General features: G+C 46.8%; 2 protein-coding genes across 2 annotated transcripts; one reads left to right on the top strand and one right to left on the bottom strand.

Moving 5' to 3' along the window:
- Window positions 1-424: 424 nt before the first annotated feature.
- On the bottom strand, window positions 425-1769 carry PRR30 (proline rich 30). The gene has a single exon (XM_055539143.1). The coding sequence runs from the start codon at window positions 1619-1621 to the stop codon at window positions 425-427; it is 1197 nt and encodes a 398-aa protein (XP_055395118.1). The 5' UTR covers window positions 1622-1769.
- Window positions 1770-18249: 16480 nt separating this feature from the next.
- TCF23 (transcription factor 23) lies at window positions 18250-21661 on the top strand. Its single transcript, XM_055539142.1, has 3 exons — window positions 18250-18471; window positions 19169-19411; window positions 21268-21661. Exons 1-3 carry the CDS (start codon window positions 18250-18252, stop codon window positions 21445-21447), a joined length of 645 nt encoding a protein of 214 aa, XP_055395117.1. The 3' UTR covers window positions 21448-21661.
- The last annotated feature ends 2601 nt before the right edge of the window (window positions 21662-24262 follow it).

The following is a 24262-nucleotide window of genomic DNA, read 5'->3' as shown; positions in this document are numbered from 1 at the left end:
CCTCTCAGTTGCTCAGGTCTTGTGGGTCCCTTGATCTCTTCAGATATACCGCATGCACTGTCCTTGACCATTCTGTTAACTTTGACTCTCCTGCACCCCTTGTTGGGTTCTGGTCACCCTGCAGGTACAGCCACCCACAGTATCTGCTCAGCAAGACGCAAACACAAGTTTTGCAGGGTCAGGCTTTTTTTTTTTTAATTGGATACACAGAAGGCTGAGTGGGGGGCCTCAGATGCCCTTGGTCCTCTTCAGCCAGGAGAAAGCAGACTCCACAAGGGGCTCCCAGGGTTCAGGACTGGAGAACACACCTGACCTCCAGCCAGCCAGCCCTTCAGAGTGTCTCGGGGGCTCCCTGAGGTCTGGAGCCGAGCAGGGCTGGTAGGATTCAGAAGAGGTGCTCCAGGGGGCCTCCGTGGCTCTGGAACTAGAGTGGTGACTTTTGGGGAATGGGCCCTAGAGAGGCAGGTCTCTTTGGGGCAGAGGAAGGCCTGGGCTTCAAGTGGACCGTAGCCTGTTTTGGTGCCTGAATTAGAAACTCTGAATGGCGCGTGGAGTTTAGTGACTGGCGGTCTACAGACCTGAGGCTCCCGTTCTGGGAGAGGGTGCCTGCCCCTAGATCTGCCTTGGCCGGAGCTGCTGGGGCTTGAGCTACCTGGGCTTGACACCCACTGGCCCGAGCAGCCTTGGCCTGAGGCCCTGCTTCCTCCGGCCTTCTTTTTGGCAGCAGATGTAGAGCCTTGGCCTGGCCCTGAGGCAGGCGGAGGCCAAAGCCAATGCCCATGCGGAGTGGTCCAGATTCCTTGCCCTGGGCACAGGGCAGCAGCTGGGGGAAAGCAAGCAGCCTGGGTCCAGTCCTGTACCTGGGGATGGGGCAAGAGGGGGTGCGGAGCTGGAGACACACCAGGCATACAGGGTACTCCACGACCGGGGCCTTGTCGGTTTGGCCTAGCCACAGGCGCTGCAAAAGCAGTAGTTGCAGGTCGTGGGCGATACGACGGTGCCCCAGACGGAGCACCAGGGCTTGGGCCAGGGCTCCTGGGTCCTTGAACTCTGCAGGGTCCTTCCCGCTTGCCACGCATACCCCCTCCGCCCCAGGGGACCTGGTGTTCCTGTACTGATGCGAGTGCCATGCCTGGCTGTTAGAGTGGACCCCACGAGAAGGTGGGCTGGGGCTCGGGGACGTAAGGGTGGAGGTAGGTAGATCTTCGAGGTGGAAAGGTGACTGGCAAGGTGAGTGGGGGAAAGAGGAGTTCTGTGGCTGAGAGGGCGAGGAGTGAGTGAGGGTAGCAGAGGGGTACAGCCGGCGGGAAGGCGAGGAAGAACAGGGAGGGGAGAGAGAGAGGCAATTCTGATGAAAGAAAGTGGGGGAATTTGAGAGAGAAGAAGAATAGGGATGTAGGACAAAGTCCGAATTTGAGTCAGAAGAGTAGAGATGGGAGCCCGCAGAGTGGGACCGTGGGGGAGGAGAGCAAGATGGCTGGGTGGAGCGGAGTGATTGTTGGCGAGGCTGAGGTTGTAGGTTATAGAAAAGGGAGTCTTCAGTTTGTGAGGGGCCCTGAGGGGGCCGTCCAGGGGACTCTGTGTTCCGTAGCAGCACCTGGGCCTTGTTTGGAGGCAACATTGCCTTGAATCCGGAAGGGACTGGGGCGTCAAGACCAGAGATGAGAGACCTGGCAGGCGCAAGACCAGTATCTCTGAAGCCTAAAGTGGCTGAGAAATCAAAACCTTCTGTGCACAGAATGTGGCTCCAGCCTGGTGTTGGTGTGGCTCTTGGTGGCATACGAAGGAGCCACCCAGCCCTGGAGCAGCAGGTTCTCTGAGTGTTCGGGCAGGAGCTTGGCTCTAAATGTGGTCTCTCACTTCTTTGCAGCCGGCCATTGATGAGGGGTGGAGGGCACGGAGGATCTGAACTGCCTCTTGGGAGCTGAGGGGCAGCAACAGTTATCTGGGTGGGCCAGGGAGGAAGACACAGCCCATAAGATCTGTAGAGAAAGAAACAGAGCCCATGACACGGGGAGACTGGGTCCATTTCTGGCTCTGGCTTATGTACTATGTACGGGCTGGTTCACCACGATCCTAAATCCATATCACCCCTAGGGTCAGAAGAGCTGGCCAAAAGCTCCAGAGAAGGTGAGAATGGAGGACGAGAGGAGAGGCAAGGGAGGGTAGGGTGGAGAGGATGGAGTTAGAGGAGGGGAATTGGGAGATGGAGACTGAGATGGAACTAGGAATTGAGGGTGTTCTGGTCCTGGGAACTCTTACCAATAAAGGTTCCTCTGGGCTGTTTCTCAAGGAACTTCAGCAATGAGGGGACCTTGGAGAGAGGGAAATACAGTCAACAAATGGTGGATATGCCCCTCCTCTGACTCAGATTTTGATCTGAGTCTTGCCCTCAGTCCTTGTTCAGCCAGGAGGAGGTCTTCTATTATGGGTTTTCGTTCTCTTAAATCCAAATCACAGATTCTGCAAGCATCCTGGTTTTGTGGCACTCTGGTGGCCCTAATCCCTGTCTTCCCTAATGCTGATGTCCTCTGACTCAGCCTGGCCCCAACCCAGATGGCTTTTCACACTCAGTAGCAGCAGTAGCAGTGGGGCCAGCTGGTGAAAGCCTCTGGGAGACAGAGACTGTGTCTAAGGGGTGGCGTTGCCGCCCCCCTTGGGAGCTGGGAGCCCCATTTCCTGGAGCAGTTCTCCCTGGCACCTAGTGCCTATGTCACAAAGGCCGGGTGCTGATGTCATAGGCTCTCCTCATCAAGGCTCCAGGACCTTCTCTCAGAGATCATTCGAAGGCTGGCTCTTGACGAAACTGAAGCAAGCACGATTCTTTGGGGCATTCAGTCTCTCCTTCTGGGCCTAGTCCCCACCTCTGCTCTCCGTGCTTGTACTTTACAGCTCCCAACACCTCCTCCAGCCAGGGTTCTCCCCAACTGTACAGCCGGTCTGGGTTGGGTGCTCCCTTCAACTTCCTGTTTTCCTTTGCTTTCTGACTGTGGTTCATGGTCCACACCTTTCCCCCCTTGGATATGTTTATATGTTTGTTTTTTTTTTAAATAAAATAAAATCAATTGTGTTTTATAATTTTTAGCTCTATCGCAGTATAATTCATAAATAAAATTATAATACATTTTAAGTGTATATAGTGATATTTAATATACCAGGAAAGGAATTCTCCCAACTGTTAATGAATACATCCTTTACCTCATATATTTCATCTATATTTGGTGGGGAGATTAGACCAGTTAAGTTCTACTCTCTTTGGATATGCTTATATGGGTTTTTGTTTGTTTGTTCACTTTTTTTGTTGTTAAATTTTTAGGCCCTGCCACATGGCATGTGGGATCTCAGTTCCCCAACCAGAGATCAAACCCATGTGCTCTGCATTGGAAGCATGAAGTCTTAACCACTGGACTGCCAGGGACATCCTGCTTATATGCTTTTACATCTATTTTCTTAATGGCTTTACTGAGATGTAATTCACACACCATACAATTCACTCATTTAAAGTGTGTGATTTACTGTTTTTTTGTTGTACTCACAGGGTTGTGCAACTATCACCACAATATAATTTTAGACCATTTTTATATTCCCCCAAAGAAATTTCATACCCACAGTCACTCATTCCCCCCTCCCCCCAGTTCCTTATATCTGCTTTCTGTTTCTATGGATTTGCATATTTTAGACATTTTATATGAGTGGAATCATACAATATGTGGCCTTTTGTGTCTGACTGCTTTCACTTGGCATTGTGTTTTCAAGGTTCCTACATGTAGTGTGTATCATTACTTTATTCCTTTTCATCACTAAATAATATTTTATTATATGGAAATACCACATTTTCTTTTCCCATTCAGTTTTGTTGGTTTTACTTTTTTTGTCAATTATGAGCAAGGCTGCTGTGAAAATTCTTGTACAGGTTTGTAAGGACATGTGTTTTCGTTGATCTTGAGTAGATACCAGTGAATAGAATTGCTGAATCACATGATAAGTCTATATTTAACATTTTGAGAAGCTGCCAAACTATCTTCCAAATTAGTTGTACCATTTTCGAATCCCACCAGCAAGGTACAATGCTTCCAATTTTTCCTATCCTCACCAACACATGCTATTGTCTGTCTGTCTTGTTTTAGCAATCCTAGTGGGTATGAAGTTAGAGAAGACAATGGCAACCCACTCCAGTACTCTTGCCTGGAAAATCCCATGGGCAGAGGAGCCTGGTAGGCTGCAGTCCATGGGGTCGCTAAGAGCCAGACACGACTGAGCGACTTCCCTTTCACTTTTCACTCTCATGCATTGGAGAAGGAAATGGCAACCCACTCCAGTGTTCTTGCCTGGAGAATCCTAGGGATGGGGGAGCCTGGGCTGCCGTCTCTGGGGTCGCACAGAGCTGGACACGACTGAAGCGACTTAGCAGCAGCAGCAGAAGTGGGTGTAAAGTAGTATAATATTAGGATTTTGATTTACGTTTCACCACAGGACTGGAAAAAGTCAGTTTTCATTCCAATCCCAAATGAAGGCAATGCCAAAGAATGCTCAAACTACCGCACAATTGCACTCATCTCACACGCTAGTAAAGTAGTGCTCAAAATTCTCCAAGCCAGGCTTCAGCAATACATGAACCGTGAACTTCCTGATGTTCAAGCTGGTTTTAGAAAAGGCAGAGGAACCAGAGATCAAACTGCCAACATCCGCTGGATCATGGAAAAAGCAAGAGAGTTCCAGAAAAACATCTATTTCTGCTTATTGACTATGCCAAAGCCTTTGACTGTGTAGATCACAAGAAACTGTGGAAAATTCTGAAAGAGATGGGAATACCAGACCACCTGACCTGCCTCTTGAGAAACCTATATGCAGGTCAGGAGGCAACAGTTAGAACTGGACATGGAACAACAGACTGGTTCCAAATAGGAAAAGGAGTATGTTCAAGGCTGTATACTGTCACCCTGCTTATTTAACTTCTATGCAGAGTACATCATGAGAAACGCTGGGCTGGAAGAAGCACAAGCTGGAATCAGGATTGCTGGGAGAAATATCAATAACCTCAGATATGCAGATGACACCACTCTTATGGCAGAAAGTGAAGAGGAACTAAAAAGCCTCTTGATGAAAGTGAAAGAGGAGAGTGAAAAAGTTGGCTTAAAGCTCAACATTCAGAAAACGAAGATCATGGCATCTGGTCCCATCACTTCATGGGAAATAGATGGGGAAACAGTGTCAGACTTTATTTTTTGGGGGCTCCAAAATCACTGCAGATGGTGATTGCAGCCATGAAATTGAAGGATGCTTACTCCTTGGAAGGAAAGTTATGACCAACCTAGATAGCATATTCAAAAGCAGAGACATTACTTTGCCAACAAAGGTCCGTCTAGTCAAGGCTATGGTTTTTCCAGTGGTCATGTATGGATGTGAGAGTTGGACTGTGAAGAAAGCTGAGCGCCGAAGGATTGATGCTTTTGAACTGTGGTGTTGGAGAAGACTCTTGAGAGTCCCTTGGACTGCAAGGAGATCCAACCAGTCCATTCTGAAGGAGATCAGCCCTGGGATTTCTTTGGAAGGAATGATGGTAAAGCTTAAACTCCAGTATGAGATGGCTGGATGGCATCACCGACTCGATGGATATGAGTCTAAGTGAACTCCAGGAGTTGGTGATGGACAGGGAGGCCTGGTGTGCTGCAATTCATGGGGTCACAAAGAGCTGGACACGACTGAGCGACTGAACTGAACTGAACTGAATGACTAATGATGATGAGCATTTTTTATGTGCTTATTGGCTATTTGTTTATCTTCTTAGGAGAAATATCTATTCAAATCTTTGGCCCTTATTTTAATTAGGTTTTTTTGTGTTCTTATTGTTGAATTTTTAGTGTTCTTAAGGGAATGGATACCCATTCTAGTATTCTTTCCTGGAGAATTCCATGGTCAGAGGAGCCTGGTGGGCTACAGTCCAAGGGGTCACAAAGAGTCAGACGTGACTGAGCGACTAACACTTTATATATTTTGGATAAAGAAGTCTCTTATCTGGATATACAAGTCTCTTATCAGATACATGATTTGCAAATATTTTCCTCTGTTCTCTGGATAATCTTTTTAATTTCTTGATGGTCTCCTTTGATTCATGAAATCTTTTAAATTAGAGTCCAATTTATCTATTTTTTTCTTTCCTTGCTTCCTTTTGGTAGCTTACCTAAGACATTGCCTAACCCAGGGTCACAAAAATTTATTGTTTTATTCCAAGACGTTTATAGATTTACCTGTTAAATTTAGATCTATGATCCACTTTGAGTTAATTTTTGTATGTGTTTCAAGGTAGGGGCCCAACTTCATTCTTATGCCAAAGAATTGTCCCAACACTGTTGAAAAGTCTATTCTTTCTCCAGTGAATTGTCTTAATATCCTTGTCAAAAATCTGTTGACCATGGTTCCAGTTTCCTGTTGTTCCTGTAACAAGTTACCTCATACTTAGCTTCTTAAAACAACAGAAATATATTATCTCATAGTCTTACAGATTAGAAGTCCAACATGAGTCTAACTGGGCTAAAGTCAAGATGTTGGCAGGGCTGTATTCCTTTCTGGAGGCTCTCAGGGGAGCCCATTTTCTTGTTTCTTCTTCCAGCTTCTAGAGGTTGCCCAAATTCCCTCTCCTCTCCAAAGCAGCACTGTTGTAGCTCCATGACCATTCTTTTATATATATATATATATATATATATATATATATATATATATATATATATATATATATAATTTATGTATTTATTTTTGGCGGTGCTGGGTGTTTGTGGCTGCAGGGGCTTTTCTCCAGTTGCAGTGAGCAGGGGCTACTTTCTAGTTGTGTGGGCTTCTCATTGCAGTGACTTCTTTTGTTGGGGAGCACAGGCTCTAGGGAGTGGGGGTTTCAGTAGCTGCGGCATGTGGGCTCAGTAGTTGCGGCTTCCTGGGCTCTGGAGCACAAGCTCAATAGTTGTGGTGCACAGACTTAGTTGCTCCATGGCATGTGGGATCTTCCTGGACCAGGGATGGAACCTGTGTCTCCTGCGTTGGTTGGCAGATTCTTTACCACTGAGCCACCAGGGAAGCCCTCCATGACCCTTCTTCTGACTCTGAACTCCTCCGCCTCTCCTTTCAATTTATAAGTACCTGTGTGATTCCATTGGGCCCAGCTGGATAATCCAGGATAATCTATTTTAAAATCAGCAGATTAGCAATCTTAATTTCCCCTTCCCAGGTAGCCTAACATTTGCACTGGTTACAGGGATTAAAAAATGGACCTTTGGGGAAGGCATTACCCTGCCTGCCCAAATCTTGACTAGTTGCCTTGCTAGAATCTGCAGAATGACATTGAATAGAATTGATGAGAGCAGATATCCTTCTCTTCTCCCTGATCTTATGGAGAGCCCTCTTTTTTATTCTTGGTCAGTCTAGATAAAGTTTTGCTGATTTTGTTGTTCTTTTTAAAGAACCAATTTTTTTTTTCATTTTCTCCATTATTTTTCTGTCTATTTCATTTGCTTTTGTTCTGATCCTTATTATGTCTTTTCTTCTACTTGCTTTGAGCTTAGTTTGTTCTTCCCTTTCTGGTTTCCTAAAATGTGATTAGATCATTAGTTTGAGATTTTTATTCTTTTTAAAATGTAGACATTTACAGCTATAAATTCTCCCTATTCCCCACTGCTTTAGCTGCATCCCATAAGTTTTAATGTGTTGTTTTTTCGTTTTCATTAATCTCAAAATAATTTATACTTTTGCTTGCAATTTCTTCTTTGACTTACTGATTATTTAGAAGTATGTTATTTAATTTCTACATATTTGTGAATTTGCTAGATTTATTCTATTATTGATTTCTATTCCATTGTGGTTGGAGAACATACTTTGTAGGATTTTATTTATTTATTTTAAATGAAATAAAGATGAATATTTTTAATGATAAAAGGTATAATTCACAAAGAAGATAGACATCATAAACCATTAGACACCTAAAAATAAAGAAACAAAGATACATAAAGCAAAAAATCAGAAGAAATATAAGGAAAAAAACATGTAATCATGCATAGACATATTAATATTTCTCTGAGAATATTTTATAAAGTGGTGAAAAAATAAGAATAGCATCTTGAATGATGTCATTAATAATTTAAATAGATTTATATTTAATTAATTTATACTCATCTTGTATCCTACACAAATCTATTTAAAATTTTGTATCTCATACATTGTTATTAGATAGCCATAAGACATTTAGAAAAGCTGGCCAAAAGATAAACATTACAAAATTTCAAAAAGTAGAATTCTTTTTTGTGTATGTGATTCAGTTATACATATACACATATATTATTTTTGAAATTATTTTCCATTATAGATTATTATAAGTTCCCTGTGCTATACAGTAAACCTTTGTTGCTTTTTGCATATCTATTTTTGGATTTGTTTTTTTAGTTTTAAATCCACTATTATCACTCAAGTTCCATGTTATTATTATCTAGTAGTAATTAAATTAACGTGATCATCTGTAACCTAACAAAACCTCTGAATGAAGTTTTTCTCTTCTTTTTTTTTTCCTCCTGTGCAATTCCAAGCAAATGTGTAGTGTGCAGTATTGATTTCCAGTCTCTTTAAACTCCTTCAAGTCTGTGCTATTAAACAGAGACAACTGTATCAAGATAGAGTCTATCATAGCATTTCCTGAAGCACAGAATGAAGAGGCGTTTGAGCAAACAGGATGCGGGAAGGCACCAGTTGAAACAAGACAACTCTGTGTGATAAAATGCGAGAAAAAACAAAATACTCCCATGAATGTATTACTTAAGCGACAACTCCACAAGTAATTCCTTCTGGAACTGGGTAGACAGTTTCCACAGAAAGCTAAAAAAATGTAGATATACTGATATTCAGGAACACTCCCAGGAGAATACAGGTGTCCATTGTCACTGCTAGCATCGGAGGGTCTCCTGAGGAGGTGGGGTCGGCAGTGGCTTTCTGTGGGGACTGGGGCACTGGCAGCAGCCTCCTTTGTCGGATTTTTATCTTTTTAAATATACCGAGGCTAGTTTTATGCCCTAACATATGTTCTGTTCTGGAGACTGTTCCATGAACACTTTGGAATACTGTTTATCTGTTGTTGTTGAGTGTTCTTTGATGCCTGTTAAGTTTTTGTTGTTTTTTTTTTATTGCCTGTTAGGTTTATTTAGTTTATTGTGTTGCTCGAGTCTTCTATGTCCTTATTGATTTTTCTGCCTAATTGTTGAATGCTGCTGTTTAGTCACTGAGTCACGTCTGACACTTTTGTGACCCCATGGACTATAGCCTGCCAGGGTCCTCTGTCCATGGGATTTCCCAGGTAAGAATACTGGAATGGGTTGCCATTTCCTTCTCCAGGAGATCTTCCTGACTCAGGGATCGAACCTGCATCTCCTGCTTGGCAGGTGGATTCTTTACCACTGAGCCACCTGGGAAGCTCAATTGTTGAATACTATAAATTTAAGATAGATTGATAGACCAGGCATGAGCTTTTCCATGAATTTGTCCATGAAAGGAGGGACTGCAGTCTTCAGTGAGGTTCTCAGGACTCTCCCTCTCAGAAGCAAGCCTTCTTTAGAGAGTTGCCTTCCAGAAGTGGCATATATAGTGTCATCAAGAAAGGCAGTTATATCTGAACTCTCACTTTCCAGGATAAGAAATGAGCTCTTGATCCTGCCAACTGAAACATACAGCCTGAGGTAAGTGCCAGAATGCCAATTTATAAATTTACCCTAAAAAAGTAGCTCACATGGGCAGGAAATAATTCGCATATTCTCCCTTTATAGTCTATTTGGGAAGTCAAAAAGTAATCAGAATCCACATAATTAATTTACCATGAGAAATCATAGTTGCAGGGATTGACATACTGCTTTCAACATCACCGATTCTCTCAAATCATGCAGACAGAACTGCCTGGTGGTCAGAAAGAGGCTTGATGCTTGGTCTCAGAACCAGGAAAGTTGGGCAAACTAATAAAATTGATTGCCTGATAACACCAAGCTAAGAGGTTAGTTTCATTTATCTCAACAGAAATGCTTAGAGTCTGTTGAGCAAAGCATTATCTTTTCTGGCCAGTGCTGGCATGAGTATTATCAGATTTGTCTCTATGATTCTTCTTTTCTTGCTCTTCCAAAGCTGATCCATATATTCTCTCAAACTAGCTGCTGTGGATACTTGCCAAGTGGGAACTATAATTTGCACTCCTGTGTTCTGACCCTCTGTGAGTTGCTTTTGTAGTTCAGCAACATGATTTGCCTTATCCTTGAGTGCTTGTTTGTATCTAAATATAGTCTTTCAGTTCATATTTTTACTCTATTTTTACTGTCTCCAGGAATGTCCAGTGTTTGTCCTCTATTTTTGGATATATCTAATATTTGAGTTTATCAATTATAATTCAGTGTCTCTGCTTATGTATCCCTAATCTATCATTTTCTAAAAGAGATGTGTTAAGTTTGGTTCGGTTCAGTTCAGTTCAGTTGCTCAGTCATGTCCAACTCTTTGCGACCCCATGAATCGCAGCACGCCAAGCCTCCCTGTCCATCACCAACTCCCGGAGTTCACTCAGACTCACGTCCATCGAGTCAGTGATGCCATCCAGCCATCTCATCCTCTGTCGTCCCCTTCTCCTCCTGCCCCCAATCCCTCCCAGCATCAGAGTCTTTTCCAATGAGTCAACTCTTCGCATGAGGTGGCCAAAGTACTGGAGTTTCAGCTTTAGCATCATTCCTTCCAAAGAAATCCCAGGGCTGATCTCCTTCAGAATGGACTGGTTGGATCTCCTTGCAGTCCAAGGGACTCTCAAGAGTCTTCTCCAACACCACAGTTCAAAAGCATCAATTCTTCGGCGCTCAGCTTTCTTCACAGTCCAACTTTCACATCCATACATGACCACAGGAAAAACCATAGCCTTGACTAGACGGACCTTTGTTGGCAAAGTAATGTCTCTGCTTTTGAATATGCTATCTAGGTTGGTCATAACTTTCCTTCCAAAGAGTAAGTGTCTAGAGTTCGAAAAAAATATATAGTCTTTAGTTACTTACATAAAATTTCCCACATTATTCTTCTTGTGTATGCTCATTTTAGTTATTTACATTAAAAATATTTTTTACAATATTCTGTTGGTTTTTTGCCACACAACAATGCAAATCAGCCATAATTATACATTCATCCTTTCCCTCCTAGCCTCCCTCCCCTCCCCTCATCCCATCCCCCCAGGTCATCACAGAGCACCAGACTGGGCTCCCTGTGCTACATAGCACATTGCTCTTATTTCCTACTTTGTAAATGAGTTTTCTAGCCTAGGAATTATAATTATCCCCTTATACATTGATTTCAACAAGACTTTGACAGTACTGTGGTGGAAATACCTGAACCAGCCAGTTGAACCAAAGGCTTGTTTGCCTTTTAGCTCTTCTTGTTCTTTGAAGTCGGAGAAGGCAATGGCACCCCACTCCAGTACTCTTGCCTGGAAAATCCCATGGATGGAGGAGCCTGGTGGGCTGCAGTCCATGGGGTCACTAAGAGTCGGACATGACTGAGTGACTTCACTTTCACTTTTCACTTTCATGCGTTGGAGAAGGATATGGCGACCCACTCCAGTGTTCTTGCCTGGAGAATCCCAGGGATGGGGGAGCCTGGTGGGCTGCCGTCTATGGGGTCGCACAGAGTCGGACACGACTGAAGCGACTCAGCAGCACCAGCAGCAGTTCTTTGAAGTAAACAAACAATGCACAGATAAATTCCATTATTAAAAAATCCAAACAATGCATACATATACAGAGTAAAATTTATAAGTTGGCCTTGATACTCTATTTTTACTCTCTCCAGGAATGTCCAGTGTTTGTCCTCTATTTTTGGATATATCTAATATTTGAGTTTATCAATTATAATTCAGTGTCTCTGCTTATGTATCCCTAATCTATCATTTTCTAAAAGAGATGTGTTAAGTTTGGTTCAGTTCAGTTCAGTTGCTCAGTTGTGTCCAACTCTTTGTGACCCCATGGACTGCAGCACACCAAGCCTCCCTGTCCATCATCAACTCCTGGAGCTTGCTCAAACTCATGTCCATTGAGTCGGTGATGCCATCCAACCATCTCAACCTCTGTCATCCCCTTCTCCTCCTGCCTTCAATCTTCCCCAGCATCAGGGTCTTTTCCAGTGAGTCTGTTCTTCACATCAGGTGGCCAAAGTATTGGAGCTTCAGCTTCAGCAACAGTCCTTCCAGTGAATATTCAGGACTGATTTCCTTTAGGATTGACTGGTTGGATCTCCTTGCAGTCCAAGGGACTCTCAAGAGTCTTCTTCAACACCACAGTTCAAAAGCATCAGTTCTTCAGTGCTCAGCCTTCTTTATGATCCAATTCTCACATCCATACATGACTACTGGAAAAAAACCATAGCTTTGACTAGATGGACCTTTGTTGGCAAAGTAATGTCTCTGCTTTTTAATACGCTGTCTAGGTTGGTCATAGCTTTTCTTTCAAGGAGCAGTGTCTTTTAATTTCATGGCTGCAGTCACCATCTGCAGTGATTTTGGAGCCCAAGAAAATAAAGTCTGTCATGGTTTCTTTGTTTCCCTATTTGCCATGAAGTGATGGGACCGGATGCCATGATCTTCTTTTTTTGAATGTTGAACTTTAAACCAGCTTTTTCACTCTCCTCTTTCACTTTTATCAAGAAATTCTAGTTTCTCTTCGCTTTCTGCCATAAGGGTGGTGTTATCTGCATATCTGAGGTTATTGATATTTCTCCCGACAATCTTGATTCCAGCTTGTGCTTCATCCAGTCCAGATTTCTCATGAGATATATTAAAACCAACTATAACTGTTGATTTATATATTTCTCCCTGCATTTCTGTCAGTTGTTGTTTTATGTCTTTTTGAGGCTGTGTTATTAGGTGCGAAGCTATGTTTACAATAATTAAGTCTTCCTGTTCTATTGTCCCTCTTATCATTTAGCAAATCACAGTGAACTTTAAAGACAAACCAACCCAGCTGTCTTCTCCTGAAGTTGGAAAATGACCACTAAGGCAAAATGGAAGACATGAGACGGAAGAAAATAAAAATAAGGCTAAAAATTAGTGAAATGGAGACTTTAAAAGAATAGGGATTCACATTCATTAAGATGGCAATTATAAAACAAAACAAGACAGAAAATAAGTGTTGCGGAGGATGTGGGGAAATTAGAACTCTTGTGCACTGCTGGTGGTAATGTAAAATGATGCAGCTACTATAAAAAACAGTATGGTTGTTCCACAAAATATTAAAAATAAAATTATCATATGATCCAGCAAGTTCACTTCTGGGTAAATACCCCCAAAATCAAAAGCAGGATCTCAAAAAGATATTTGTACACTAATGTTCTTAGTAGCATTGTTCACAATAGCCCAAAGGTGTAAATAACCCAATGTCCATTGACACATAAATGGATAAACAAAATGTGATAAATGCATACAATGGAATATTGTTTCACAAAAGGACAAATATTGCATGATTCTACTCATATGAGGGACTCAGAGTAGCCAGATTCTCAGACACAGTAAGTTCAGAGATGTTGGGAGTAGGGAAAATGGAGAATTATTGTTTAATAAGTATGGAATTTCAGTTTTGCAATATGAAAAATGCTCTGGGGATGGATGGCAGTGATGTTTGCACAAGAAAGGGAATATACTTATTGCCACTGAACTGTACACTTAAAAATAGTTAAGGTGGTACATTTTATAATAATTTTTAAAGATACAGAATATTAAAAAACAAAACAAAGGCTGATCTTTGAGCAGGTTGATAATCTAGGCATATTTCCAGCAACACTGATCAAGAACACAAAAAAGAGTTGTGTGTGGGAATTCCCTGGAGTCCAGGGGTTAGGAATCCACACTTCCACTGCAGGGGGCTTGGATTCAATACCTGGTTGGGAGATCTAAGATCCCTAATGCTGAGTGGCACCAAGAAAAAAAAGAGTTGGGTGCAAATAAAATACAAAACAAAAATAAATGGGAATATATCTGGAGACATAAGATTGAAAAAGAATAAAAGTGCATTTTTCCTTTGGAGTGGAAGTAATCACACTTCCAGGTCATTTCTATAGCACTTGAGGCACTGAGAGAAATATAAGTGACTGTTCCAGAAAGAGAGGGAGAAGGCTACTCTTCTTGTCCTTTCACACCGGTCCCCTGGCCATGCAGATAGATTCTGAGCTTACTGAGTACTTCTTTCTCAAAGGGACCTCAAATATGAATAGTATTCAAGAGGTCATTGTTCCAGGTGTAGATGACAACTCCTGGGAGGTGGAGCTCAAGTTCTTGGTTGAAAATGATCCTACTCTATCTATATCCACTTCTCTCCACATCTCTGTAGACAGAGCCAGTCCCAATGTGAACTGTGAGGGGGCTTCATCCTCAGCCTGAAATAGTGGAGGCTGGTGGTGCTGTGCTGAAACAAAGCCCAGGAGGAGGAGAATCTGTCATCAGTACTAGAGGCCGAGATAGGAGCCATTAGGCCCAACTTCCATTAGTTAGACCAGTTCCTGGGACCCTACCTGTTTCCTACTCAAGAAACAGATGTCCCAGACCAACTTCAAAAGAGAATACTGACTTCCTTGGTGGTTCAGTGATGAAGAATCCACCTGCCAATACAGGAGACACAAGTTCAATCCCTGGTCCAGGAAGATTCCACGTACCGCGGAGCCAATAAGCCCTGCACCACAACTATTGAGCCTGTGCTCTGGAGCCTATGCTCCGCCACAAGAGAAGCCACCACAATGAGATGCTCATGCACAGCAGCTAGGGAGTAGCTCCCACTCATGGCAACAAGAGAAAAGCCAATGCAGCAATGAAGATCAAGCAAGGCAAGAATAAATAAGTAAATTAAATTACAAAATACTTTAAAAAAGAGAGAATGCATGGCAGAAGCTGTGTCTTTACCCATCGTCTGTGTTCTCCATGAAGCCCATTTGGACCAATGTGCCAGAACCTGCCCTGCCATATCCATGGCCTGGCTGTTAGGGACGAAGCCCAAGACTGGGACAAAGCTGTACTGGACAGGACTGTCCACACAGGTGCATGCAGGTAGTCCCGTACCAGCAGAGATAGCCAGGCATGACATGGACCTGAGCTGTGCCCTGTAGATGAGTCTGCAGCCTGATAGGAAACTTGTGCAAGACACTGGAGCAATAGAAACGTCCCCTGGACTTTTGACCTGGGAAACACCACCCCTGTACATCAGGCTTACCCTGTCTAGGTTCACCTCCTGGGGCTTTGTGGACACTGTTTTTCATTGTGTAAGTTTTCCTTTCCTTTCTAGCATCTCTGCTGAGGATGCAAATCTGAGAAGTGAACGTCTTGAGGTGAGTTGAAAGTCTTGAGTCCTGAGGTGAAAGTCTGAGAAGTCCCAGGTTAAGCTGGCCGTGACTTAGCAGTCCTGAGGACTGAGCATATGGGTAGAAGAGCTCCCTGAGAGTGTAGGAATGCACTTGGGCACAAGGAGATCTCTTTCCATGTGGCTGCAGGTGTAGTTTTAATTTTTTTTCTTCCTTCCTGTGTCCTGACTCAGAAAAGCTGGAGCCAGAGCTCCTTCCTTCCCTGATAGGTAAGTTCCTCCAGAAGGAGAGAGATCATATCATTTACCATTTGCCAAGGGCTTTCATGAATTCCCTTAGAAGTCTGGCTTTGGCATTGACCTGATTACATTTCAGATGGGTTCTGGATGGAAGCTTTTGGGAGAGGCCTGCCTTAGCCACACCCGAATGCCTTCTGAGAAAAACAATATTGAACTGAAAGTCTGAAAATACTTCCTACTCATTCTATGGGCCACTCCTCATCTCAAAGATGGTTAGATTTGGAATGCCCAATTTATCTGTTTATGGCGGTGGAGTTCTCTGTAGGCAGCTTTTCAAAACTGAGGGCTGAGGGTCTTGGGATGAGCGTCCCACTGATTCTTAGTTCATCACTTGAAGGTTGGCATCTGATAACTTTGGAGAAACTACACGTATAACACAAGACGGTTCTGTTATGTCTGAAAAGTATGCAGTAACTGCTTTTTCAATCCAAATGCCATTCTTCTGTCCTGAGGGCACAGTGAACAGGTATTTCAAGATTGGTATGACCTTTGACCCCAAAGAGGATTGCCACAATAGTTTCTGATGATCCTTAGTTTCAATAGCAGAGAGGTTCTTATATAAGGCAGGGTTCTTTTGCCCCTGAGAACGTGTATATTTCTCAGGTAAAGCACAGAAATGTTTCATATCAGTCTCATCTTGCGAGCCCTAAACAGGATGGTCACCCTGTTGGAGTTGTTGAAACTTTAGGCTTTAGGTTTTTCCCATTTTCTGAGCCAGATGTTGCTCTTAGACAGTCAAACTGCCTAGTTGGGATCTTATTGTACACAATGATCTACAGCTAGGTTTCGACACTTCACTGTGTATTGTGGAGAGATTTTTCAGGTCACTATACACATGGCACCCCGCTCCAGTACTCTTGCCTGGAAAATCCCGTGGATGGAGGAGCCTGGTGGGCTGCAGTCCATGGGGTCACTAAGAGTCGGACATGACTGAGTGACTTCACTTTCACTTTTCACTTTCATGCGTTGGAGAAGGAAATGGCGACCCACTCCAGTGTTCTTGCCTGGAGAATCCCAGGGACGGGGGAGCCTGGTGGGCTGCCGTCTATGGGGTCGCACAGAGTCGGACACGACTGAAGCAACTTAGCAGCAGCAGCAGCATACACATGTTTGCTTCTTATTACTGCATATCATTCCACAGTATGAATATACCTAAATCAATGTCATCACCTCTTTACTGATGCACATTCAAGTCAGTACTACTTCGCCTCTGTTTTCCTTTCTCTGGTTGGCTGAATGTCTGTCTCTCTGTACATCCTCCTTTGTTTCTCTATCCTCTCTGTACTTTCCCTTTACTTATTCTGTCTCTGCTGGCATTTAAGACTGGGGGATAAGGGACTTGCAGTGATTCTGCTGCAGGGAGGGGTGGTAACTCAAGGTCAGGGGTGACCCTGGCAGGCTGGCTATTCCTTTAGCCTGTCCCCTCCTAACCAGCTGTATGAAGGATTTGAGGCAGCTCAGCAAACAACCTGGTCCTTGCCTTCAAAGACCTTGAGTCTCACAGGGAAACAGACATGTGAGTGATCCACCCAAGGCAGAGCAGCAGAGGGTGAGGGGCAGCATTCCAGGTCCCACGTGACTTCCTGGGCTTTCATCACCTCCATCACTTGCTCAGTGTTTGACATTGCACAAGTTATTTCACTTCTGGATACCTCAGTGTTCCCTTCTTAAAGTGATGATGTAAGAGTCTTTTTTTCCTAAAAGGTTGATCTTGATCACCTCCATCACTTGCTCAGTGTTTGACATTGCACAAGTTATTTCACTTCTGGATACCTCAGTGTTCCCTTCTTAAAGTGATGATGTAAGAGTCTTTTTTTCCTAAAAGGTTGATCTTGATCTAAGAAATAAGATAATATGTGTGAAGTACTTACCACAGTGCTTGGCCTGTACTGATCTAGAACAGTGAACCCTTAGGAAGTAACCAGGGTGTGGCTGTGCATAGAATGGGATACCAATCAAACAGGGAGACGTGGGCTCTGGATTCAGTGGGGTTGAAATCCTTTGGGCAACACCCAAAGGATGGGTAGCTTTTCCCCTGGCAGAGCTGGAGGGAGGTATTCCAGGGGACAAAGAGGTAAGAGTTACAGTACTGAGTTGGAAAGAGGAGGCAAGCTTGGGGTAGGGGGCAGAGGACCTGTGGCCAGAAGGTCATACTCACAGGCAAAGGCGAGGGAAAGTCCTTTCAGGGACGTACACAGCCAGGCTTCTGGCACCGGGAAGGGAGTTCAGGGCCCTTGCATGGACTTGAGCCCCAAAGCTGAAGCTGCAGGTCTATCCCAGGACCACTGGCGGTGTCAGGCAGGGCTCGGGAAGGGTGCTCCTTTCCCACTGTCCTCCTGCCTTGTTCGGCAGAGGCCTCCTCCCAGGGCTTGGCCACTCCCCGCGTCCAGCACCCCCACCCCTCAGCCGGTTGGGAGGCAGTCAGGAGGCTTTTTGCGGGGGCTGTGCCGGGTGGGCGGTTTTCCCAGAGCAAGGAACCGAGCAGGACTGAGTTGGCGCCAGCTCCCTCAGATATAGACGTTGCTGGCTGGATGACCAGCCTGCCCTGCTAGCGAGAGCCCAAGGGCTCCCTTGGGCACTGTGTCCCGGAGCTGGGGGCTGCACCACCACACCTCAGGGGTGTGGCATGTCACAGAGGGAGGCCAGAGGGGCACGGGCCATGCCAGGACTGGGGCAGAGCCCGGCCAAGGCCACACCGAGGTTGTTAGCAGGCACTGAGAGGAAAAGGAGCCGCCTGAGCAGGAGAGGGCAGGACCTGTGGGAAGAGTCCAGCTGGAGCAACCAAAGATGGAGCCGAACAGCCCCGAACCCTCGAGGAGCCAGGGCCAGGAGCCTGGCTCGGGGTCGGGTAAGAAAGTCGGGGCCTGAAGAGGGAGCTGGGGGAGGCAGGCATGGGAGGTGCTGCAGTGTCATCTCTGATGGCAGAGTCTCATTCATGGTTACTGTCCTGCCCAAGAGAGGGGCCACTGGTCAACTTCTGCTCCAGGGCTCCATGCTTGGGTAGTTGGGACAAGTCAGAACGGCCTTCATCAGAGTGCGGCTCAGAGAGTTGGCCCAGCTGACTTCTCTTGAGGAAACTGAGACCCAGAAGAGTGAGGTGCTTCCCAAGGTCCCAGAGCAGCCATCAGCAGCAGGGCCAGCGGGCTTTGCTGTCCTTTCCTCTTAACCACAGCCGCGTCCTCATCTCAGGACCTGGCTGGGCCGAGGGTCAGCCCTACAGAGCAGGGCAGGGCTGTGTGCTTGCTGTGGACCCAGGGCATCCTGATAAGCAGGATTCAGAGTTAGGTGTCAATGGAGTGAGAGCCAAAGGAGGCCCAGTGGAGAAGGCCAGGACTCGCAGTTCTGAGCCCAGGTAAGGTCTTCTCTCCATTGCCTCCACTGTAAAGTGGGGCTGGGTCGAGAACAGACAAAGAGGGGACGAGGCCCTTGGGTCTCTGCCAATTGGCTTGCTACTACTCTGGCATGAGACCTTGCCCCAGGATACACTTAGCACCCATGGGCGATGGGGGTCTGGTCAGACCCACTCACGGGGGTCCTCTGTGCAGAGCGAGGCCAGTCCTGAGAACGCTGCGCGGGAGCGGAGCCGGGTGAGGACGCTGCGCCAGGCCTTCCTGGCCCTGCAGGCCACCCTGCCAGCCGTGCCGCCTGACACCAAGTTGTCCAAGTTGGACGTGCTGGTGCTGGCCACGAGCTACATAGCCCACCTCACCCGCACGCTTGGACAAGAGATGCCCGGCCCCGCCTGGCCGCCTTTCCTGCGTGGACTCCGCTATTTGCACCCTCTCAAGGTAGGTCTCAGGCCCGGGGCCTTGGGGAAGGGGGTTTGGGATGGGGAACCCTGGACTCAGCCCCCATCCCTTGGGCAGAGCTGACATTGGGACCAGCTGCTTCCTGCTCTCTCAGAGGGAAAGACGCTGAGGCAGGCTCTTGGGACTGGGCTGACTCTGTGTTTCTCATGGGATGCAGTGGGGGTGATGATTAGAAATGACTCCATGAGAATGTGGTTCCTCCAAGGGGAGGGAAATTCTTAAGAGGCCCCAAGACTCTGGGGCACTTACTTAGTGGTCGAGGAGCAAAGTGGGCAGTTTCCAGGGCTGGGGTCTGGGGAAGAAAACCACACTTTAGGGAGATTCCTAGATTCCAGGGCCTTCATGACACCATACAGGGCCTTGGTGGCCTCTGGACTTCTGTCTCAGGAGGGGTTGGCCTAAGAAAACATCACTTTGGAAGCCACCCAGCCGGGTAGGGGACCAGCAGGGGCTGGGAAATCAGGGAGGAGGGCATACTGCATCCAGAACTTACCAGGCTGCCACCTACCTTTTCCGAACTTCTATTTTATTATACGTAAAAAGGAAGATAATGTGAGTCTGACTTCGCTTCCAGGGAATGAAATGAGATCATGAAGGAAAAGTATGATTAATAATAATCATCATTGCAATAACAGTTAACACTGTGTTAACATTATGTTAAGTTATTCCAGGAGCTGGACTAAGGGCTTTAGAGCATTTTCATCTTTTAATCCACACAGGAACCAAATGAAGGTTTGTTTGTTTGTTGTGAATTGAGAATTACTTTACAGACAAGGAAAACAAAGCTTAGGGAGGTTAAGTGTCTGAATGCTGTTTAAACCCTAGAGTGTCTGACTTTAGACCCTGGGCTCATAGCCACTAGGCAGGCTGCGGGGGTGGAGGTGGGGGTGGGGGGTGCAGAGTAAGTTGCCAGTTGCAGAGTGTAACTGTGATAAAGGGTCATTTTTGCTCTCTGAGGATAGCAACTTTATTTTTATGGAGGATACTTGTCACCATCTCTCTCCCTTAAACATCATAGTTCTGAAATGTCTTGAGACTTAAGATATTTTTCTTTGATGTAAATACAGCTAAAATGCAAGAATTTGAAACAAAAAGGGGTCACTCTGAAATGCCAGTGGTGGTACCTGGTGCAGAGTCCCTGGGTGGCACAGTCATTCCTTAGCTGAGGGGAGGCTGTTGCATGAAGTGGGTGATGGATAAATATGTTGAAGAATGAATACACGAGAGCCTGGCTAGGGCTCGAACCCTGGCAGCTTGGTGGGGTAGGGTAGCTAGCCAGGAGCAGGGGCCCTCAACCACTGGGTCAGAGGGCTGTCAAGAGGAGGGCAGATCTTAGGGCAGAGTCAACCTGGCATTTTCTGGGACTGCCCACGTGCCTGCTGCAAGGACGGACAGACCTGAGAGGCCTGCTGCTTTTAGACAGAGTGGGCAGCACTGATGTGTGCGGCCACAGGCACTTGGGCGGGCGCGGGGCGAGAGAAGGAGCCAGGACTGTTCAGTGTCAGGAGGAACCTCTCCCTGCCCCACTCGGCTGCCCTCCCAACAACCCAGCACTTGGCGGCTGCCCACCTCCCTCCCCACCACGGTGGGGGTGGTTTCCTCTTGTGGCCATTGCTCTCCTCAGACAGCTCCTCCTGTGCCTCTCAGCCAGGCTCAGGAGAAGGCTTGAGGCCAGGAGTGGTGGTGAGTCCAGGCCCACTGTCACGGTGCAGTCGTGGTGGTGGGAGGGGGTGGTCCCAGGGAGGGAGGCAAGGGAAGGCCCAGTTTTGGGTGCCAAGGGCTACAAGGGGCTTTGCTAGTGAGCTTGACTCTCGTGCCCTCCCTGTGTCTTGCAGAAGTGGCCGATGCGATCTCGTCTCTACGCTGGAGGCCTGGGGTGCTCTGGCCTTGACTCCACCACAGCCTCCAACTCGGGCCAAAGAACAAAGGAGGCAGAGGCTGGGCCCCAGGTCTCTGGAGAGGCAGATGCCCTTCTTTCCACCAGGCCACTGTCACCAGCACCCAGTGACAAGTGATCGTCACAGTCGCCCCCTTCTCCTGGACTGCCACTCAAGCCTTGGGACCTGGATTCTCTGCCAGGCCTCACCTGTCTTCATTCTGCCTCTCACCCATCGGATCTGATTCAGGCTCAGCTCTGGGTCCCAGAAGAGCGGTGGGCACCTCTGTGATGAGAGTACTCAGGAGGACCAGGAGCAGATAGAGCCTCAGCTTGCCACCCACGGGTGACGCCCCAGGGGCTCCCTTGTGGCAGTTACAAGGAAAGGGTTTGATTGAGTTGGAAGTTGAATTCGTGCATTGTCCCTTGCTTTTCTCTCCTGAGGTTCCTCCCACAAACCCTGGGAGATTGCAAGACAATGGCACAGAGGTAGCACCTGAGGCTGAGGTAGCGGCCAAGGCTGGCAGAGGCTGCAGGGGCTGATGGGAAGACCAGGGGCCAGACTGGCTTTTGGCAGCTGTGAGTATAAACAGAGCTGGGCCGGGGTCATATAGACAGAGGGGACACTGAAGAAGGGAACGTGCTTTGCTATTTGCACTGCAAGATGCTCACCTGATGTCAGAGGCAGGGAGGAATTTAGGAGTCTTGTATCTGCATCACGGTCTCTCCAGCTGCCCCTCATGACTACATTTTCTCCCTCTCTGGGCCCTGCAGCCTTCCACTCTTTTCTTGATATGAGTTATATTTACAGGTTAAGCCAGAAAGCTTACATTGCTCACATTCCAGGATGCAGAGAAATCTGTACATGGTCCTAGCTGCCTGGTTTGAAATTTCATCCCAACACCTTAAAGCCTTATGTATGAAGACTCAATTACATCCTTGAAGGACCTTAGAAGGAGAATGTGTATCTTTTCCAGGGGATAATAATGACAATCTGCCATTGTATTAGACACCTAACCTCCAAGACAAACAAGATTGGCCCAGGTTCACTGGGTTCCTTCCATGATTTTGGCTGAAGGCCTCACTGGCTCACGAGTTATTTCCACAGTCTGTCTTTGAATGAGCTCTCTCCGGCCAGCTCCTCCCCGCAGGCACTGCCCTCCCAGGCTCTCTCCCTGTCCTGCCATGGGGTGCCAGAACTCAGATAGTGCTCTGAGGGAATTTATCTCTGGCCCTGTATAAGTTGTTTGAGGAAAGATCACAGAGTCTATACATACAGAAAGGAACTTTCCAGATTAGGTGTGGCTTCAGATCAGACACCTAAAGCCCAGACAGAGAAGGAACCACCTTTTTGTTAAACTTCAGTGCCTTGGAGTGGAAAGGCAGGGACCAGGCCAACTAGAGTCCCAAAAGGGATGGATAGCCTTAGACAGAAGCCACCGTTGCCGCCATGAGAGCAAATGAGATTCCGACTGGCTGGGAGCACCCAGGAGCCTGAGCTCTGGTGTGCGGAGTGGCTATTCCTCCACAGGGCTGGCTAGGACAGCGGGAGAAAGGGGGCTGAGGGAGTGACTCAGCAGACTGGGGCGGAGGCAGGAAAGGAGACACAGAACGTCCCAGCCGAGGCAGCGTGAGACGTGGGAGAGCAGCTGGACCGGGGCTGGGAGCCATGGGGAGAAGGCCTCGGCCAAGGCCAGACTCGTAAATCTCCCGAGTCTCCGCTGAGGGGCCCGGAGAGCTTGTGCAGAGCCGCTTTGGGCAGCTGGATGGGGCCAGGCAGGGCAGAGACCAGGTGTGGGTGGGCACGAGCACAGCGTTCTTCACAAGACCATAAAAGTCCAGCTTGAATGTTCTATTTTTAAAGCCAAATAGCAGTATCTTCCTTGTTGTGTTTGAGCATGGTCGGAAGAGGAACAGATGAATTTCTTCATGAGCTGGTAGCACACCATCTCTCTGGGGATGAAGCTGGGAAAGCTGGCTTTGAGGGTGTGTTGGGTTCCTGCCCCCCACCATCTGCCATAGCATAGGGCTTCTTCTGCTAACTCAGGGTTTGGAGCTTGCTGCATCCACCCAGTTCACATCCAGCCTTTGCCTTGCAATGTCACATCCTTTGTGGGCAGAAGGATCACGTTACCCTGGTAGAAAAGACAAGGAGGGCCAGAGAGGGATGCAGCTGGTGGGAGCTGGGGAGGGCAAGTGCCATCATGACGAGTTGCTAAGTCTGTCTCGGGATCCTTCCAGGCAAAGCTGCTTTCCTTAGTGCTCTAGACAGGCCCTGTGGGCTCCAAAAGCCTTCTCCAGTCAGACAGCACCCAGCACAGCCCAGACCAGGAGGCAAAAGGGTGCAAGAGGGCAGGCATTGCCAAGGAAAGGACCAGGGGATGAATGGGAATAACCAGAAGAGATGTCAGCTTTGGAAACTTTGACCCATAAATGAACCAGAACCAAGAGTAGGCCCTTTTTCCTCTGTAGCAGAGAAAGAAAAATACCCTCTCACTAGGAGACCCTAGGGGAAAGGGTATGTGGGAAATAAGCTCCAAAAGGAAACAGGAGCCCGGATGACAAAATGACACTCAGGTGTCCTGGATCAGGAGTGAGAAGGATGCTGGTCCACTGGGGGGTCTTTTACCTCCTGCCCCATCCCCAGGTGCCCACTCACCGTAGGGGTGGGGCATTGATGGCCAGGACGGCTTCCCCGGGGCCTGATGTGTGATATGCCTGTGCTTTCTGAGGGGCAAGAAAGTTAGAGGGCAGTGGCTTAGATGAGCTTTGGGGAAAGCAGAGCTGGCCAAGGGATACCTAAATATTAAGGTGGAGACTACGGATTTCACTGAACTGAGAACTAAGTGATTAGAAACAGAATCTAGTCTTGTCTGAGAAATTCCCTTTCTCTTCCTCTGGATGGAGCCGGGCGAGGATGAGTCAGATGGCGCTGATGGATGAGATGCATGTCC

Source organism: Bubalus kerabau, chromosome 11 (genome assembly GCF_029407905.1).
Source record: "Bubalus kerabau isolate K-KA32 ecotype Philippines breed swamp buffalo chromosome 11, PCC_UOA_SB_1v2, whole genome shotgun sequence".
Classification (NCBI taxonomy): Eukaryota; Metazoa; Chordata; class Mammalia; order Artiodactyla; family Bovidae; genus Bubalus; species Bubalus kerabau.
The sequence above is the reverse complement of the archived record's forward strand: the minus strand, read 5'-3'. Positions and strand labels throughout refer to the sequence as shown.

What these genes read in the sequence shown, in the direction of transcription:
- PRR30 (XM_055539143.1), bottom strand. Translation starts at nt 1,621, where the DNA reads ATGTTGCCTCCAAACAAGGCCCAGGTGCTGCTACGGAACACAGAGTCC.
- TCF23 (XM_055539142.1), top strand. Translation starts at nt 18,250, where the DNA reads ATGTCACAGAGGGAGGCCAGAGGGGCACGGGCCATGCCAGGACTGGGG. An exon ending in GGAGCCTGGCTCGGGGTCGG is followed by an intron (nt 18,472 to 19,168) that starts GTAAGAAAGTCG and finishes TCCTCTGTGCAG; the next exon opens with AGCGAGGCCAGTCCTGAGAA. An exon ending in GCTATTTGCACCCTCTCAAG is followed by an intron (nt 19,412 to 21,267) that starts GTAGGTCTCAGG and finishes TGTGTCTTGCAG; the next exon opens with AAGTGGCCGATGCGATCTCG.